The 20,657-nt window shown below is 37.5% G+C and overlaps 1 protein-coding gene across 1 annotated transcript in view; it reads left to right on the top strand.

Annotated features, from left to right (window-relative positions):
• GALNT2 (polypeptide N-acetylgalactosaminyltransferase 2) overlaps window positions 1–20,657 on the top strand; it is a 90,497-nt gene that overhangs the window by 47,871 nt on the left and 21,969 nt on the right. Inside the window, exons 2-8 of the mRNA XM_039707523.1 lie at window positions 1,190–1,280; window positions 3,749–3,902; window positions 8,897–8,995; window positions 9,552–9,619; window positions 10,512–10,577; window positions 13,638–13,759; window positions 20,474–20,561. Of these exons, the coding sequence (XP_039563457.1) occupies window positions 1,190–1,280; window positions 3,749–3,902; window positions 8,897–8,995; window positions 9,552–9,619; window positions 10,512–10,577; window positions 13,638–13,759; window positions 20,474–20,561 (688 nt within the window). The remainder of the gene's footprint in view (window positions 1–1,189; window positions 1,281–3,748; window positions 3,903–8,896; window positions 8,996–9,551; window positions 9,620–10,511; window positions 10,578–13,637; window positions 13,760–20,473; window positions 20,562–20,657) is intronic.

Below are 20,657 nucleotides of genomic sequence, written 5' to 3'. Positions count from 1 at the left end.
AGATGCCTGGGGACAAGCTGAAATGGTATCATTTGTGGTTGAAATGTTCCCCAGCATAACTTAGGCCGGTTCCAACTACTTACTATTCCATCAAAGAATTCCCCAGATGTGGCTTAGGAGCTGGGACAGCAGAGATATTTTCCAGTATGCACTTCATACACCATCACCCTGCTCTGGAGACTCTGGCAGTTTTCTGTGAGAGATGAGAATTGTTCTGCACTGCTTGGCTTCAGTGCACTCAGTAGTTGGTACAGGCGTAGTGTTGTATCTTCTTGCATGCTGTAGTGAAGGTCTTGTCTTCCTCAGGATACTGACAATATAACTGGTTTTATAGATGGGACTCCTTCGTTGCAGATTTAGAAAAGGAAACGGAATTTCTTTTGGCAAGTGTGCAAGAACAACAGAAGCTGATGGCACTTAAATCAGCTGGCTAAGTGTAGTGTGCAAATTGGCCTACAGTCCATGCAGTTGCTAGTTTTTCCGTTCTAAAGTTAGCCTCTTCTCCACTTCTTCCAAATGCGTAATGGGGTAATTCCAGCTTCATATTTGTATTTTTGTGGCGATAAGAATGCAAAATTGTGGTGGTCGGGGATTTTTTATTCTTTCCCTGTAGAAATGAAAATGAGTTTTATAGGTTCAGAATAAATTCTGGAAATTGGAGGAGGGTGTTGGTGAAACTATTTGCCCCCCACCCATCTAAATCATCAATATCTCTGCAATCACAAATCCAGCAGAGTTGCATGTGAAGCCCAGAATAAATTCCAATGATGTTAACACATGAAAATATTTTGGAAGTATTTTTTCAATAGTAAGTCTACCATTCTGGGTATAATTGCTAGATAACCTGATTTCTCTTTTCAAATAACTTTCTGTTTAGGCTATTCCTTGTTAGAGCAGGGCTTTCTTCAGGTCTTGCTTAACCTTTTTGCCCATGTAGTTCCTTGGAACATAACGGGTTAAAAGAATTCCATCTTTCCTAATAGATTTCCTTTTTTTTTTTGAAGAAGAAGAATTTTTACATAAATTAACTGCAAAAGTATGACTCAATTTTTGTTGTGTTTTTCAAGAAATTGAGAGAATAATCATTGTTTCTCTTAAAATCCTCGTTTTCTCGGAGTTTAAACCTAGTTTACTTTGAAGACACAAAACTAAATTAAGATTATTTTAAAGATTATGTACTTTTTTTCAGGAGGACCCAAATGATATCGACCCCAAAAGGAAAGAAGTGCGTGGCAATGATGTGGAAGACAAGGCACAAAGTGTGGAGACACTGCCTCCAGGTATTGCAGTAAGATTTGTTATGAAAGATCCATAGACATAAAACATTTATCAGTGAAAGTCATAAAACACTGCAGTTGTTCTGATTCTAATAATTCTTTGTTTGAAAGTGCTAGAATTATTTTAGTGCCATGTACTTCTCCGTGCTTATAGCTTCAGCGTCCTTAAATCTTACCTGCTTCACTGCTCCTTTGAGATAAAACAATAGGGAGAGTGGTTCTTTGCTAGTATGTTTGTGTTGTCCTTCAATAGGTTTGAGATACTGTAAAAGCCTCTGGTACAAAAGTAGTCCATTTCTTTTGGTGGATGATGCTGGCAGGCAACAGACAAGTCACCTTGGGACTGTTATTTTGACTGAAGATTCAGCCAAGGTTCATACTTTTTTAGGTTTTTTTCTAGCTTTTGATTTGGCAGATTTTCCTAAATGTGCTGCTGGTGTACTTTATTTTTTCCTCATGCTTGCTCAGTATTTGTCATGTGCTGGAAAATAACAGAGCAACGTGATTTTTATTTTGTTTGAGTGAAAGACTCATGCCTTCAGGATGAGTTAGGAAAATTAAGGAATCTTAATTTTATTTTAAGGAATGTTAAGGAATCTTCATTTCATGTGAATGCTTCTGTAAACTTCTTTTGCTACTTAGCTGTTTCACATCAAAGAGATTTCATATATCACTACAATTGACATACTAAAGCATACAGAAAAATGAAAATTTAACTGGAATATTTTACACAATTGAAAAAGTTTAACCTGTGACAAGGACAACTTCTGATGAGATAGCATCACAGGTTTTGCTTCTCTTCTGTGAATCCTCATGTTTTGCTTACAAATATGTCTTGGCCAAACATTTGAAATACTATAAGTTCTTGCAGAAAAAAACTAACCAAGGCAAGCTTTCTTTTAAGCAGCTGGTGAAATAAATAGGATCTTTCTCCTTTTTAATGTCTTTATTAAAAAAATCAGCTCAGGCAGGGAGAACCGACGGGTCCCGCCCACTCCTCCCAGGAGTGGCAGGGAGGAGGAGGATGATGCTGTGTCCACTGGTCTGCAGGTAGAGCTGGGGCTTCCCTCCTCACGAGAAGCAGTAGAGGATTCCAGCTTTTCAGTCTGACATTCGAGGTCCTCTTTCTAGTCAACTTCCTTTAAGTTAGGGTGAGAGGTAAAAAGGATCTTAGCAGACATGGGATTAAATTCCTCACCTTTAGACATCACTTGGATCTCTTAATTCTATGTTGGCATGTTGTTTTAGGGGTTTTTCTTGCAAGATTTGGTGAGGGGCTTCTTCATTTGCATACTAGCTCTGGTGTCACCCCCCCCCACCTGCAGCTCCAGTCCTCCGGGAAGCAGCAGGGGGACAATTGAGCTGATTTCTAACCATTAACAGGTAACTGAAGAAAAAGTATTAATAACAGGTGATTGTAACATGAAGTTATTAACAACAGTAATTGGTTTAACTTGTTAACTCTGCAATTTGAAAAAAATGGACAACTTTTCTACTCATGACAGCTGGGAACTTCCATCCCCAGGAACATGTGAGATATGATTTTTCTTTTTCAGTCACAGGTTCTCCAGGTACAGTATAAGCTCTTTGTTCTTGATGCCTTTTTTCTGTATCCTTTGGTCTACCTTAACTTAGCTACTGTTTGGAGAAGGGAAATAAGACTGGTTATCTATGTATACCTTTTTAACAATGCCTTTACTTTGTGTATGTATTGAGAAATAAATCCCCAAAAGTTGAAGAGCCTGGCTTATTTAAGTTGGTTTCTGGCAGATATTTTCAGTTATTTGATCTGCCTAAAGGACTTGTCTACAAATTTTGTTTGTGGTGTTAGATCAGCCAATTTTGCACCTTCCAACAGTTATTTCCCTTTTTTTGAATGTTTATGTATTCTGGACCAAACTTTATACTTTCCCAGTGGCCTTAAGTAGTCTGCTTGAGTATTAAAGGGAGTGGGATGTGTCACAGGTTGAGCTATCAGAAGCTGGAAGGGTTGAAATTAGAAGTTAAGAATAAGTGTGAGGTAGAGCCAGGTCATGGTTTTTGTCATTTCATTTGTTGATTAGTAGTCCCTTATGACCTGGTGTAACAGATAGGAGAGTTGTATAGCAACTCAAGGTAGTATTAGAGTCTGGAGTCAGGCATCAAAGGTGTCACAGACAGAACTATACACCCTTAAATCATTATTTTCTTTATTTTCAGTTAATATAGGCAAACATCTGAATCGTTGTGGCAGTGAACCTTGGTATTCATATTTCTGCAGATTCTTTGCATTGTTTTAAAAATTTGATACTAATTTGCAGGATAGTCTAGACATTTAATATGCAAAAGTGAGTTTTGATGTTACACTGTTAACGGTACTGTTGAAGTTTAATTACTTAATTAAATATTTCATCAGTTGTGTTTGGATTACTGAATGTTGTTCCTTAAATCATGGATATTAAACTGGATGTTTCCCTGTTTTTCTACTGTAGGAAAAGTTCGGTGGCAAGACTTTGATCAGGACGCCTATGTTGGTGCTACCGTGGTGCGATCTGGCCAGGATCCGTACGCACGGAATAAGTTCAATCAGGTGGAAAGCGACAAACTGCGAATGGACCGGAGCATTCCTGACACCAGGCATGATCAGTAAGTGCCAAACTGAGCCATGTTGGCTTGGATTAGCCTTTCTGTATTTACTGCTTTTGAGCTGCTTTTTCTGAAGCAGGAGTTTCCAGCTTTAGAAAGGACAGTAACAGTAAACTCCCTGATCCTTGAGCAATGGGTTAAAGAACAATAAATATTATTCAAGTTTTTCTGTTTCCAGGACTTCCATCAGTGTGTATTATGTATCCAAACTAGTGTTGCATTTCAGTCTTTTTGTTCCTGTTTATCAGGTGGCGTTTCTGTTTGTTAGTCTCTTTCACAGTGAGGATGATCAAACAGTGGAGCAGGTTGCCCGGAGAGGGTGTGAAGTCTCCAGGCTTAGGGATATTCAAAGCCCAGTGCAGACCCTGCTGTAGCAGGCAGTGCTTCAAGGGAATTCGGGCTCAGAGATCTCCAGGGCCACTTTGGGTCTCAGTCACTCTGTGATTCTTTCTATGTGATGATTGTCAATTCTAAACCTAAAGGAATCAATTTATTCATACCCTGGTAAACATAGGACAGAAATATACTTCAGGCTGCTTGTGCAGCTTCAGGAAACAGTACTCTTCACAGTAAGGAAAGATATTATTTACTATTGGTTAGAGAACACCTTCATTTTAAAAAGGATTTAATAACTTACATGAGTCTTGCTTTAAAAAAATGTGTTCTTTAGGACTTCATAACTTGAAAATACAAAACCTGGTTTGGTTTAGTTTTAAAAACTAGGCAAGCCAGTCTTGAAACATACAATTAGCCAACTATATGTGGTTCATTTGCCTATTTAATTCTACAGTTAGGATGAATGTACATTCATAGATTCATAAGTAGAAGAAGCTGAAAAAGACCCCAGAAGAGGAAAGAGAACAGGAAGGTTCCTGTTTTCTCCCATAAAGCTCTTTAATCAGAAATGGCCTAGTGAAGAAAATTTGTATAGAAACTCAGTAATTTTTGAAGTCCCTTGTATTATAGTGTGGGTTTAGGTTTCCTTATGCAAAGTATTTGTAGATAGAGTAAAGCAAGTAATTTGTTGTTAATTGCTTGTTAAAGTAGTAAGAATCTGGTGTTTCTCCTATTGCCAAGAAAGCAGTGAAAAGCACGATGCCCATGGTATTGTATTGAGGAGTTTAAAATTACTTTTGAGTTTTCTTCATAGCATATTACTTTTTTTTTCCCACAAGAAATGTATTCTAACTTTTTAGATCAGGTATTCTTTTCCAAGAGTTCAAACTCAACTACCAACTTTTAGAAGTTTTTATGATTCAGATAGGCTGAATTTGGAATTTTTTAGATACCTAAAACCCTTGGGGACGGAGTGGGGCATGTCTGTAAAGACAAAGGCTGTCCTTTGAGAATAACTTAAATAAGAGAGATGTATGGAGATAAATTACATTACAATGGCAATGTTTCTTTTAACTGTTAGTCTTACTGGTATATGATGGCTTGCTTAAGTGTTTCCACTAAACAGAGCTGATAAAGAAACCAGAGAGAGAGATGTTACTGGGGAAAGGCTATATCTGAGCTGGGATTATTACTTAGACTGTGCCATGGAGCAGATTTAAATGCCTATCAGTCTGTGAACAGTCATCTTTTAAAGAAAAAATGAACCAAACAGAAAAGCAAACTGAAGCAATCATTCTTACAAGCTGTTCTTAATGAGTTCCCTGCTGCGTTGCATTTCATTTTCGTTCTATGTTGGGAAGAACTTGTACTGTAAAAGCTGAAAAAGCTGCATAAAATATTTTTTGGGGGAAGTGTGCAATGGAAAGAACAAAAGCAATAGCCATAGGAAGAAGAATATCTGAGAACGACACACTTTGAAGCATGTTAGTTTCTAGTAAAATTGAAGGCAGCTGGGTTGAGATTAAGATTTCTTGTGGAGCTGTTGGAGTCTTCTTTAAGGAAAGAAACCTGTGTGAGAAAATACTTTTTCTTCTTAAGCAACTTGTTATTAATTGTATTGATGTGTCCAAGAGGTTCATTGACTTAAAAAAAAATTACATAGCGGAATTTTTTAATTGCTGAAATTTTCTCAACTGTTTAGAAGCAGTTTGTCAGGATTCTGCTTTACATATGTACATGGGATTGTAACTATGCATCTTTTAATACTATATTTACATCATGCAAACTTTTACTAGCAGGAAGACAAAAGTTTTCCTCATGCTTTTTGTGAAAGCCTGCTAGCAGTACCAGAAGATACTTTTGGTTCTCTCATTTTAGCTGCTTGCCTTTGTTCTAAGCAAGAGGAAGAAGGGGGAAACAGGCAGATACAACGTAAGAAAGGAAGTGGACAGAACTCTGAGCAGGAGCATGGATTCTCACTCCAGCTGATGCTCACAAACACCACTTTCCACAACTCTAAGAAACCTTTGTGTTTTCTTTTGTTTCATGGTAGATTTTGGAGATGCAGAAAGCGACAAGTGGTTGTCGCAGTTGTAATAGGAAACTCATAGAGGCGTCCTCTGTCAGTGTAAAATAGTTTCCCAAGTGGGATAAAGGATTAAATACTCCATGGTTTTTGTGGACTAATGTTCCCCATGTATGCTTTGGACTAGTGATTCCTGATCACATCTTCTAATTGATGTGTTGTGATGATTTTTAGGAATTACTGTCAAGTACTATAGCTGCACTAAGCTGTTTTCTTTGTCGTTTGGCTATTAGAAGCTTCTGTCCTCACACTCGAGTTTTATTATTAAGTAGAGAAGAAACAAACTTTCCTGTGTGTTTAGTACCAGTTGAAGTGAATGTTCTCCTTGCACTGGTTAAAATGTGTATTTCTGTCAAAAAGTGGTTTCAAACAAATCACAGAGGTTTTGGGAAAAATTGTTAATTAAATGAACCAGTCCAAATCTCTGGGGGAAGGAATGTACTTTTCAAGTTTTAACTGATTTTACTGACCTATGTTAAATATTGAAGGTCTTGACTGAAATTTTCAGTTCAAGTTCTATCTTAACTATTTAGTTAATCTTAACTAAATATATTTTCTTACTCTGCATGTAAAATTGAATTGCTGCAGCTTGAGGAGACATAGTTTTGTGCCAAAAATAAGGACATTGTTTCTTTGGTTGGAATTTTAACTGTGGCCCTGTTGACACAGCAGAGTAGGAGGAAGACTGATACTGAGTCAGTTAAAGCAGGGATTTATGAAGAGCTGAAAATAGTGATACTTGGTGAAACATTCCTCCAATTTTATTTGGAAGTCTAGAAATCTTATTTCTCTCTCAGAAATACACAGCAGTGCTCTTCTCTTGAGTTGTCTTAAAATTGAGAGGCTTCATTGCCTTGAGTAATTCCCCCTAATATGTGATCTGGCTCAAGTGCTCTCTTCTGTGAAGAGATCAATATAAATTTAATGTGACTTTTTAATTATTCTAATGCAAGTGCTTCATGTGATAACTGCATGCACAGTAGCTCTGTCCTCTGTGGGTAATTTGAAAGCTAGCAGGATAAAGAATATCTTCATTGGCACAGCAGACTTTAGAGTGTAATAATTGCACATCTTTTAGCTGTCTAGATGACTTGCCAGAAGCTCACACTAGAGGAGCTGCTCTTTATTTTTCAGGAACACAGGCATTTGAGATTTATTTGTTCCACGCTGGGCACTAGTGACAAAGCCATCTTGTACGCCCACCACAAAGCCAGAGACAGGCCTGCTAATCTGACACAGCAGTTGCAGGCTTGGCGTAGACTCTGGTTTTTGTTCAGAGCCAAGTGAGGTCACTGCAGCATGAGAATGTTTTGTTTCATGCAGGCACTAATGTGTGTGACACTATGGTTGTGTTGTATCAGAAATACCACGGGTTGTTGGGTTTTTGTAGGGAGGGCCAGGGGAAGAAGCACATTACTGCTTGCTCTGATTCCAGGAAGTTAAAGGTTGCATTGCTTACAGTGCATGTTGCAGATGTTAATCGAGTGTTTAGTGGGCTTTTATACGGGCAGAAGCCTAGTTTTAGAAGTGTGGGTGGCAAACTTCTCTTAAAAACTGGTCTGATTAATACTGCACTGAATTACTGAAGGAAGTACTGAAATTAATTGCTGGATTTGCTACAGGTGTATGCTAGTTGGGTTTATTCTTTCTGAAGACAGCTAGGGCTGTTAAAACTCTACCCTTAATTAAAGGACATGGAAAAAATACATCACTGGTGTGTGTCACTGCACAAATGGTAATCAGTATCATGATTTGTCACATTGTGATGCTTTTGGCATAAACTCAATATACATTGTTTTCTAGAACTGTTAGTTTCTAATACAATGAGCATAGTATCTTTTTTAGATTTATTTTATCAGATTAAATAGTTTAACTGTATGTAGTCCTGAAGGAAGCATTTTGGCATTTGCCTATTTTTGCTTATTATATTAATTTCAGGTTTCTAGAGGGGATGAAAAATTAGTTGACATAAATTGAATATTTATTATCTTTATGGTTTGGAAGGATATGTTTCTGTATTTAGTCGGCTCAGCATTGTCACAGCTAGCTCCGTTTTCCAAATTCTGAATATTATGATCCTTACAAGTTCTTATTAGAATAGAAAACTAGTGCTATCCATGAGTAAGGCCAGGATGATACAGGAGCTTAAAAATATAGGGAGAAGCGGACAAATGCCATTCTAAAGAAGAAGCACGTGGTAGCCTGTGAACCTATGCATTTTTGTTGAAAACAGACCTATTTCCTAGGATGTACTGAATGCTTCTAGTGTAAAAGAAGGGCTCTGGTTTCATACTCAGCTGGACAAAAGACATTTGACGTAGTGCAATGATGATGGTCTTTTGACTTGTCTGAACCTGCCCATATCTGCCACTGACTTTTTAGGCTTTCGTGTTCTAAAACAGCTGCCAAAAGTGTCAAAAGGTTGATTATAATCTCACTTGAAAACAAGCTATTTCATTCTTCTTAGGCAGCGTGTCTATGAGTTTAATAGATAATGCTGTGCAATGAAGGCAGTCTCCCAAGCCTGGGATGTAAAAGTTAGGTTGAAATGACAAGGTTTTATTTCTTTCAGGTGCCAACGGAAACAGTGGCGGATAGATTTGCCAGCCACTAGTGTGGTGATCACCTTTCACAACGAGGCAAGATCTGCTTTGCTTCGAACTGTTGTCAGGTATGCATAAGAGAGCCTAATTTTTCTTTAAGGCCATTAATTTCTTGTCAGCTTGTGATAAGAAAGGGAAGTAACAACCCATTATTGAACTATTCTGATCTTAAAACTTACCTTAAAAGGTAAGTTTTAATTTCATTGAGATCTTCAGTTCTTACATCCTGAAATAGCAATCTTAAACAAAATTGATCACCTTAACTAAAATGCATGAAAGTATGGGACTGATTATCAGGTTGGCTGTTCCAAGAAAAAGTCAGGATAGATGGATTCCTAGGTGATATTTGACTCAAATATGTCTGGAAAAGTTCCATGTTGGACATTGTCTAATGCACTGATTTCTGGGCCTGGAATAGTGGGGTGGGGGAGGCAGGGAAGAAGGAGCACACAAAATTACACATGTGCCTCTTTTCATGCTTTTTGTAAGAACAGGCCAACAGCTGTTGTTGAAAGTAACATCCTGGGCTAGGTTCTACTGCAGCTTAACTAAGTAACTGCTTTTCTTGACATTATTATGGAAAATTAACACTGTGGGAATGATTTTTGTTTTGGTCTGTTTCAGTGTCCTTAAAAAAAGTCCATCACATCTTATTAAGGAAATCATACTAGTGGATGACTACAGTAATGATCGTAAGTACTTTTATAGGATCCTACCTTACTGTGCTTATTTTGGTAAGATTCCTGATGCTGATAGGTGACTCAGTTGATAATAGGACACATGAATAGGAGTTTTTAGAGACTTGGCCCAAACCAGGTCTTAACTCTTCCATATCTGTCATTGTGGAAATGTGAAGTCTCTATAAATATTTCCAGTATATCTTGTCCTTCAGCTAACAGGAAATAATGAGTGTACCTTTAAAAAGAGCCTTTTCATAGTATGTTATCTTAAATAAAAATAAAACCCATGGTGCTTGCAACAAATGTTTTTGTAGTGTTGTTTTAAATGAATGCCTCCATCAGTCTCTCATAAAAAATCTTACTGAATCTAAAATAAGTCAATGTCTTGTAGGTACTACTGTATCATGATAGAAGCTTAAACAATTGAAATGGACATCAGAATAATATTTCTTAGAAGCAGCTAATGTATATATTTGCATTAATACTTTTACTAATACTAGCTTAGGTCAGGTTTTTCTTAATGTTGGTTAGAAAGTGAGATTTCATATAGGCAAAGAAAGCAGGTTATTTAATCTTTTAGAAGATTTTTGTCTCTATGCAATGCAGAAACTGTCTAAAGTAAGCAAAGAGAAAATAATTTTACAATCTTGATACAGTTTTATTTAACTAAGCTAGCTTTAAGTAACATGGTAAAGATAGTAATCTCTTAGCCTGGTAATTTTTCTTTATTTCTTGTAAGATGAATAACTAATTATGACCACAAACATTTTCACCTACAAAGCTTTTGTTTTCCTTGAAGATGGCCTCTCTTCTGGTATACAGTGTTGGATGCAAAACTGGTTCTCATCACTTGATATTTTTTAATTTATTTTTTAAATTCTTAAATTTATCATTTTTTTTAAAGCTGATGATGGGGCTCTCTTGGGAAAAATTGAAAAAGTACGGGTTCTTCGAAACGATCGGCGAGAAGGTAGGCTTAATTTTAAGGAAGTAAGATACAAATTCTACTGTGCTGCCTTATCTGTTAGTTTTCATTGAGTCTTCTAATGGAACATTCTGCTTTACTTCCCTTATTGGAAGAGAGATCTTCACTTTATAAATCTACTAGTAGAAGGAATAAAAAAAACGTAATTGTGCAGGTAAAAACAGTAATTGTGATTGTTTCCATATTGTTTCGTGCACAATTGCCCATTGTTGGCTTTTACAGTGTGAGCTTCCTTCAGGAATTGCATTAAATCTTCAACCTTTCCTTTCTTTTCCTGCACTGAATCCTTAGTTAAGCTGCTTCCATAGTATGCAAGGTCTCACTGTAAAGTGTATCTGTGTTTGAAATGATGCACCTTAAAAATAGCCCTCTTTTTTTGCTGGTTCTAATGGGGATCTAATGGGGATTAGATATCATTTTATGATTTAGTTGATGAACAGCCAGACCAACAGTTTCCAGGTTTGAACAGCCAGGAGGGCTGGGACCAAGTAGACTGGCTTTGCTGAAGCCAGTGTGCCCTGTAACAAATTTGTCTTACATTTGTGTTTTCTTCTACGTTGCTTTGTAAATTGTGATCTCACATCACTGAGCCCTTCAGTCAGCAGTTCACTGACCATGGAGTTGAAAGTATTAGATACAGGTAACTGTTATCTACAGCTGTTTGAAATAATAACTGAGATTTGACAGTTGAAATAGCTGACTGAATTAGCACATATGTGCTTGCTAATCTTTATAAGCTGTATCTTCGAGACTGCTGGCCTGGCCAGGGGAAGAGCTGGAATGATTAGATTGTCAGGAACTGGAAAAGACATGCACAAAACATGTCTTGTCCCATAATTAAAGTTAGTGCAATAACTGATGGGTTCTTAATGTTTAAATATTCTCTTTGGAATATACTTGTGAAGAAAGGCTTATTAGGAAAGTAGGTCTTTTATGACTTGCCGTGGCTGCCAGGTTCTGAGTAGGTTAATGTCATTTTTCAGTGTATCACTTGAAGATGGATAGCAGTAAGGGAAAAATCAGAATGAACACGTTTCTGATGTTCGTTTCTTTCAGTAATTTTAAATATTAATTTGCAATGCATATACAAATACATGCTTAGGAGTGTGCATCAGTGTATCTGAAAATTAAATACAATTTGACAAATTCTACTATGTCAGAAGAGAACTGCAGATAGAAGACAGAGTATTAGTTTGCGTCTTTGTGAGATTAAGATTAAATTTTACACATACAAATTAAAATTTAAGAGAATTGGTGAAATCAACCAATGTGTAGGGTGCTAAGAGTAGCCCAGTAGTATGAACAATAGAGGAAAGCAGTGTGTTTTAAAACAAAAGTTGAAGTGAAGAGGTGGTGTCAGTGAAGGGGATGACATTAACTGCCTTTCTTTCACAAATAAATATAAGTATCTATTAGTCTCATCTCTAGTACCAGAGTTTGTTATGGGAACAGAGGTGTTTGAGGGTGTGACAGTCTACAGAATAAATGTTCAGTGGAACCTTTTCAGCTCTATCCATCGTAAGCCTGAATGTGATTGTGAAGGACTCAGTGACCAAAGTGCTCACATCCATTTTTTTTAAACTCTGAAATTAGAAACACTGTTGTGTGTTTTCTATAGAGTTAGACTCTTCAATAATATTATTATTATGTAGAAGTAATAAGCTCTGGGGGGAGGAATTTGAGAAGTTAAAAAAAAAAGAAAGTATAGCAATAGTGCTTGAGGAATGGTTTGGTGTGGAAAAACTGAACAGAACAGATTCAAAGGCTGAAATTAAGGCACCAGCACTAAGTCAGTGAGGTACAGTTAGATGTCAGTGAGCCCCAGATAAAATGTAAAATGTTGGAGAGCCATGGCACAGCATGTATCTGGAACTGTGCTCACACTTGAAATAAGAGATAGGAAAAGAATCTTGATGGGGCTGTTATTGAATGTTGGTCAGAGCAAACAAGCTTTTCCTCTTAAGCATCTTGTGTCCTGTTGGCATAGTCATGTTTTTGCATATTTATTTTGTAAAGGCAGGAGTAAGTAACAGGCTCAAGTCTTTTACAGTATTTCATTTGGAGGAGAAAAATGCCCAAACAAACCAGAGCAGATTTAGTGGGAAACAATCAAGAAACAAAAAGAAAAAAAGAAAAACAAACAAACAAAAAAACCCTAGATTTGGCTTTGGTCTCACATGACAAAAAGAAATCAATGAATTTTTGAATAGTAGTACAAAAAAGTAGGGAGGAAATTTGGAAAGGAATGGGAGGAAGCTTGCTATGTGTGTATATAGAGCAAAGGACTTTAAGCGTTGGTGAGGTCATCCTGTGAACAAATAGCAGAAGAGAAGGAAGGGAAGGAGCAGGGTACATCAGTGAGGGTATCTGTGTAACCAAGACAGAGACGAGAAGAACCTTTTGGTTTTGCCAGAAGTTTCTGCTGAAAGATATCTATTCAGAACAGACAAACCCCAAACAAACTGCAAAACAAGAGAATGCCTGTAGTCACAGAGGAAAGACAAATGGGTTGGGATAAGGTTCTCAGATGGGAATCAATGAAGCATGGTTATTTCTTGAAGTTCATAGAGTGTACAGACTCTGGTAAGTACTAAAATGGGGGGTGACAAAAAGGTGGGGAGGGTGAGTTAATTGTGGTGCTTTCCTTTGTTGTATAGTAGAACTTTAGGAGACATACTTGTTTTCAGGTCCAATCTTCGGTAAGATTTATTGGTGTAAATACCACTTAGGGTAATACAGACCTGTCTGTATTCGTGTATCGCGTTGATTGAAGGTACTTTGAAAAGGTTTTGGAAAGGTACTTTGCTTTTTCTTCTTAAATCAGATGGAAACCTGTAGAGTGCAGTAGGCTGGGCACTTGTAGGCTCTTTCGTGTGAAGTCATTTCACTGAATTCTTAATGAGCATCTGATTTTGATAATGGAGCTTGTGTATTTGCCCTGTGAGAGTAATTTAATTGATTACTAACTTAGAATGCAATAGTTTCTCACTGCTGTTGATTGCTTTCCCCAGGAAGTACTTAAAACTTTCTATCTTTACTTCTCAGGCCTGATGCGCTCCCGTGTCAGAGGGGCAGATGCAGCACAAGCCAAAGTGTTGACCTTCCTGGATAGTCACTGTGAGTGCAATGAACACTGGCTGGAACCGCTTTTGGAAAGAGTAGCTGAGGTTAGTAAAGAGTTGTAAAGTAATTTCCTGAAGAAGCAGCTTTTAAATTTTAAAGCCATCTGGTTTATACTAGATTAATTTTATTCATTTTCCTAAGGAAGCTTTTTCCCTGATTTAAGATGATGGAGATGATTGGAGTGTTCTATGATTAAAACATATTTTTGTTCATTTAATCTGTGAACACAGGAACATAAAATCTGAATATTTATTATCTTTGCAAGTAATTCAAATATATGCTTCCTTGGTTCTTTGGGGACTGCCTCAGTAAGCTGAAAATCTTTAGAGCAAAGTATGATTCTCCTTTACCAGTATCATCTTGATGTGATTCAGTTCACCTGAATCTTTATGCCTCGTTAAAATTCAGTGTGATAATAGAATGATTTGTCAAACCAAAATTCTGATGGAAACTAGCAGGAACTAGAGGCTCTCTGAAGAATTGTGTTTCCTGGGCTGTTGGTGATACCAGGACAGGTGAGGGAAAGACCTTGTGATGGGGAAATGGGGTAACAAACCACATGATATAACATAAGCTATGCAGTGCAATACAAAACTATTCTGTGCAAATTCCCAATCACCCAGTGCAAGAGAACAACTAAACTGGTGCACCACAGCACCTCTCAGCATCTATGAAAATAATGCTTAGTCTGTGTCCTGGAAAAGCAATTGAGAGGATTGAGAGTGAAGCTATACTGTTTTCTCCAGGGGTAGGTTATACTTGTTAACTTGCTCTGGAAGAACTCAGTTGAAGTGGAAATTGAATGAAGTGTGATTCCAAAAAAGCACTGAGAAACACTCAAGACAACAGGGTTTTTATTCTTTCTTAATTGCATGCCCTTTCTGGAAAGCTAATCTTCCAGGAAAGGTTTTGTTCTGAAATGCTTCTGATCAAAATGGTTTTGCTAATCTACTCTGTTTGGTTAATGCCCAGTTCTTCACTTACCCACCTTATGCTTTCCTTTGCATTCCCCAAAAACAGAAAGGGGGAGAAAGAAGGAAGTAAACCCCATACACTCAGTATGCCAATGGAGAAGCTATCAATTGATGACTGATTTTCTTTATTCTGTTTGGTTCCGTGACGCTTTTAGTATCATAAAATCATATAGGTTGGAAATTACATTTAAGATCATTCAGTCTAGCTGTTACCCAAGCACCTGCCAAGCCCATTATTAAACCAGGTCCCTGGAGTGCCACATCTACACATCTCTTAAACAAATACCTCCAGGGATGGTGACCCCCTCCACTTCCCAGGGCAGTCTGTTCCAATGCTTGACCACTCTTTCAGTGAAGAAATTTTTCCTAATAGCCAATCCAAGTCTCTGCGATGTAACTTGAGGCTGTTTCATCTTTCCTATTCTTGTTACTTCTAAGAAGAGACTGATCCCCACTTTGCTGCAACCTTCTGTGAGGTAGTTGTACTGAGTGATAAACTCTCCCCTGAGACTCCTTTCTCCAGGCTAAACACCCTCAGCTCCTTCTCAAAAGACTTCTGTTCCAGACCCTTCATAGCTCCCCATTACTCTTTGGACACACTCCAGCACCTCAGTATCTTGGAGTGAGGAGCTCAGAACGGGATGCAGGATTGGGGTCTGGCCCCAGCAGAGCTGAATACAAAGGGATGATCACTGCCCACATCCTGCTGGCCACGCTGTTGCTAATCCAGGCCAGGATGCCATTGACCTTCTTGGCCACCTGGGCCCATGCTGGGTCACATTCAGCTGCTGTCAATCAGCATCCTCAGTCCTGTAGTATTGCATGAAACTGTGACCCCAGTGCAGAACCTGGCACTTTGCCTTGTTGAACCTCTTAAAATTGGCCATGTTATATTTACTGAGTGTTACAGAAGTACTGCAAGTTGCCCAAGACACATCAGCAATTGAAATCCTGTTTTGGAGTAGAAGTAACTAATCAGCCCTTGAGCATGGGTACCATAGCACTTCCTCCTGTTTTTTTAACCCATCTGAAGTGTTGTAGCTTCAGAAGAATTGGGGGGATTTCTCTGTAATTATTAACTAGGAAAATAAACTTGAAGGCATAAATATATCTATAAAAGAAGTGGAGAATGCTTGCAGCTAAAGCACTAATGAATTCTAGGACATGGGAACTGTTTTCAGGCCTTTTGTGTAAACTATTTGAAGCATCTATTTATTCAAGAAATGAGAAGAGTAGTGGTCGTTTTGGTCAGCAAAACCCTGCATTTGGTAATTTTCTCGTTTCTCTTCTGTATAACTTTTTGCAGGTCATACTCATTTATCTTTCTGAAACTGATATGAAAAAATGTTACCTTTTCATTGTAACAGAATGTAAAACCTCTCATTAAATTGCTAGCAATTTTGTGAAGATCCAGCATTGAATGGGATGTATTAGGTTGGAGAAGCTGGTGCATATTTTGCTTTTTGCAGCAGCTACATTTTAGTGGCATGTGAATTATTAGATCCTTCAAAACTCGCTGCTTCCAATTGTCACCATAGTACACACTCATTGTGTGCCACTGAATAGTTTTCAGCTGTATGAATATATTTTTCTAGTCTTAAAAGATTGATGTACTGTTAAATAAATAATGAATATAGAATTCCATTTAACTGTCATCTGCAAAGATTCCCAGCCAAAAGCTATGGGGATTGAAAAAGCAGCTTTTAAGTTTTCTGGTTGTTCAAATAATTAAGGCTGGGTTAGTGTTTATATATTGTATATGATAGCTCTTTGTTATTTTAAATGGATTAATTCAGCAGACAGGGAAGACAGTGTATGCTAGTTGATGTTAATTGGTAGCATTTTTTGATAGTCTCAGTGACAAGAAGCTGAATAGACATGAACCCTTTTCTGCTCTGGCCTCACTGGTAAATTTTTTCAGGTCAGGGCTCCTGTTCATGAATACCGTGTTTTCTGATAGGCGGGTGCGTCTATTGTATATCTGGTAGAAAGTATGTTTTTTTCTTCCTTTTTTTAAAAATTTCTGATCCAGAATTGCCCACTTGATATTTATTTCTGTTGGAGTTTTAGGAGATTAGTTGTGTGTGTTACAATATAAGAATTTACAACTTCCAAGAAACAGTACTGTCAGTTCTGCAGTACTCTATCTGATGTGCTAAAACCACTTTAGAAAGCTCTGCCTCTGGCACCTGAGATATCAAGATTTCCTCTGAATTGAAGCATGATCCATCCTGCAGTTTTCTTCTATAAGGTGATTTCTTGGTTAGAATATCTTCCTGTTTTTCAGGAGTCGTGTTTGCTTAGCATTTCTGGAGAGGGTCTGATTCTGCTAGGGACTTTTCTACAGCAATTTTGGCAAAAGCTCAATGCAGAAGCAACATACACGCAAGGTGACTGCTTTAGAGTTCAGAATGTGTACAGGTACTCATGTAACCTAGAGCTGGTGTATCTTTTGCTCCTTCCTGGAGAATAGTTTTCTGCTTGATTCTTAAGGCTACCTTTTATGCCCTCTAGTTTTTTGGTTTTGGGGGGTTTTTTGTGTGTATGTGATTAAATGAGGAGACAGTGGAGGTTAACCCTTTGATTCCTTAAAAATGTCAGCATAGTAATAAGTATGCACAGTCCTGAAAACATCTATAACTATTAGCAATTTCATGGGCACTCATCTACATGGCTTTTTCCTTTTCATATTTCTAAACACTTTAACATTCTGTTCTTAGAATTCAGCAATTGTATGAGAAAAATAAATTGAAATATTCTGATGCAGAACTGAACGAATCTGTTTCCATAGCACAGCAGTAAATCCTCTGTCACATTTAGGAAGGTATTTTAAAACAGAGATGATCTTAAAAGGAAGAAATAACTACAGTTAAGAAGTGAGATGTGGTTTGCTTTTTCATGTCTCTCTGATTTTTTGACTTTGAGTAAGTCCACTTTTAACTGATGCTAAAAGGAAAATATTTATATTTTCTCTTAAGAGTGTTGTGAAGTTTAATCTTTGAAGTGTCTTGAGACTTTTAGAAGGAGGAAGCAATGAATGCAGAATCTTGAGGAAAATTTCTCATGGTTTATAAGAACAATATATAAAGTGTAATTCTCTAGAGTATTCATAACTTTCTTATAAATTGTCAAGATAATGTGGTTTGCTACAAATTTTCAGGTGCTAGAGACTTGCAGTGTTTGCAGGCTATTTCTTTTCATTATATTCACCAAGAAGTACATGGCTTTCCAGTTGTGCCTTCCATTAGAAGGTAAAAGATTTTCTATGTTAAATTATCCTAAAGTAAGGTACTTATTTATCCATGGTGTGATTAAAGGGACCAGCTGCTTTTTAGTCTTTTAAAGGAGTGAACTCTGTACTTTGGAGACCCACAAGGTCTTTTTTAGCAGTCTCTGAATTAACAACTTCCTAATGCTCTGCAAAGCATCACCTTAAGAATGTACAAAGCTTTTTTCTGCTTTGCTATTGAGCAAATCCTGTAATTTCAAGTCACAGAAGGGCAGGACATTTCCAAGCCAGCAATGCGAGGGTTATACACGGGACTGGATGCACATGGCCTGGGTATTTGGCTGTCAGAGAAGCAGCTGGGAGTTGTTTAAATATGTTAGGTGTAGCAAGTGGTGTTAGTGTGGTGTTGCACTGATATCGATAGAAATAATCAGACCAGCAGTAAAAGCCCAGGTGTATAGACACAATGTGCTACCTGCTTATGCAGCTTGGTGGAGATAAGCTGAAGCCTAAATGAAGCTCTGCCTAATGTGGCACCTGATAACTGGGGCAGCTTTTAGAACCATTTGAAAACAAACAAATCTTCTTCAAAAATAATTTTAGAGAGGGGCATAGATGTATAAGCTGTCTCAATTTCAGCTAAGGAATAAATGAGAAAGGAAGGATGTTTTCATTTTTGTATTTTATGCTCATAGGTATACTGTGAATAACTGGACAGGTCGATATCTTGTCTCATCAGTCTTTATTTAGGGGAGTTTCCTAATTCTATCACTGTATATAGAATGCCTAAAATAAGGGCATGTCATTTCAGTGATGTAGGAAGGTATGCACACACACAGAGTGAAGGTGCAGTAAATTGTAATTGCCTCCCAAGTACAACACAGTTAGCAAAACTGTGCCTTTCTTGCTGTTGCAAACACAGGCTTGAGGCTATCACTAGCAGAAACGGGAGCTAAATATGTGATCCATGGGGGGAATATGGCAGGTTGGCCTTTTTCTGTTTGTATTTCTAGTTTGCTTTAGACCAAACTAATTAATTCTTAGTAGGAGATCAGATTAGATGTTATATTACATTTCTCATACAAGCAAATTTTTGGCCTGGTTGGCATAGCTGCAGTGATAGTAAAGGGAATGGAAAAAGCAATGTGTCTTCAGCTTTTCACTTAGTCTTCAGCTTGAATTCTCTTGGGCTTGCTTGAATTCTTCTTTTGGATGATACAGAAATTCATGACCTTTTGCTCACTCAGGCAGAATGACCTAGTAAATGCCATTTATGTAATTAGGGCTTATTTAAAATCAGCAGAGATTGAATAGTTAAGGTTCAATAAAAAGAAAATGGGTGTTAAAGGTTCTTATTGGACCAAGCAAAGCATTTGTGTAAGTTGCTTTTAAGTCTCTTCTTATGACCTCAAGCTATTTTCATACTAATTTGGTTCCATTCTGTTCTGTGTAATACTGGTTAGCAACGGGGATACATTGCTTGAACCAGTGTTTAGAATTTATGTGGTGTTGTTTCAAGACATACTTATAAAATAAATTCCTAAAATTGAGGTGTTTAGGTTGTATTTCTTTTAACCATAACAGTTTCTATGTAATAGGAGTTACCAAAATATCTCCTGTTTGTTCAAAACATTTTTTTATATTCACAGATTTGATGATGTGCTGTTCTGAAGTTATCTGTTCTCTGAATGATGTTAAATTGTGCAGCTCCAAACTTTAATTTTGAATTCAAGCAATAAGTAATGGAGACAAACTGGCTTAACTATGATACTGCATTTCTAACATTAGATGAGTCTTATTTTAGAACACTGAGGTCTTGTGATTCTGCTGGATAATGCATGTGGAGTTGTTGGAAAGATTTTTGTTCCTAAACTATTTTGGCAAAAACATCAGCTAAAATAATTAACATTGCTCAGAATAGTATACAAGACCATGGCTGGATAGAGGACTGTGGTTATCTGTACCACTGGAATCTTGGCTGCTGGAGATTAATCCACGAGTATCCATGAGTCTGAAGTGCTTTTTAGGTTCTCTCTCCTATCTGAGTATCTGTTATTGAAGTGTGATTCTTCTAGTGCGAAATGGATTGGCATTAACCTAAGACCCTTCTGATTGCAGAAAGGCCTAAGTGTCCCTTAAAGGTTGCAGTAATAAGACTGTAGTCCACTATGTGGCTGGAGACTTGCTGTGAAAAATATGAATTGTCTGGATGCTGTTCTTTGCATTGGGTTTAAAAGTAAAAATGGAAGGGCTGTTTGTTTGGCTGCCTTTAGAACCACAGGTTTGCTGCCTTCTTCAAGAGCAAGTCAGACAAGGGGGATTACTGAATAAAAGTAGCCTAGAATAGAAAGAGGATTTCCAGTCACACCCTATGGTTTCTGCTCTCTGAAGCAGTGCTGAGCAGTGCTATTCACAGCACGGGCTCTTTGGAAGTAGGGGGAGAGCTGGGGAGACATGCTAATGAAATCCTGCTGAACTGTTCAACTTCACATCCTGCCTGAATCTTTATATATTGATTTCATTATTTCAATATTACTTTCTAACATTTATTTTAGGACAAGACCAGAGTTGTGTCTCCTATTATTGATGTAATTAATATGGACAACTTCCAGTATGTGGGGGCGTCAGCTGATTTAAAAGGCGGTATGTACCTGTACTGGAATACAGACTTTAAAAAAACCCATCAAGAATCAAAGCTCATAATCACTGCAGTTGTGGAATGGGCAATTAACATACTGT

This window comes from Passer montanus, unplaced genomic scaffold, assembly GCF_014805655.1.
Source record: "Passer montanus isolate IOZ18808 unplaced genomic scaffold, ASM1480565v1 scaffold2, whole genome shotgun sequence".
NCBI lineage: Eukaryota > Metazoa > Chordata > Aves > Passeriformes > Passeridae > Passer > Passer montanus.
This window is presented reverse-complemented; position numbering and strand designations above follow the sequence as displayed.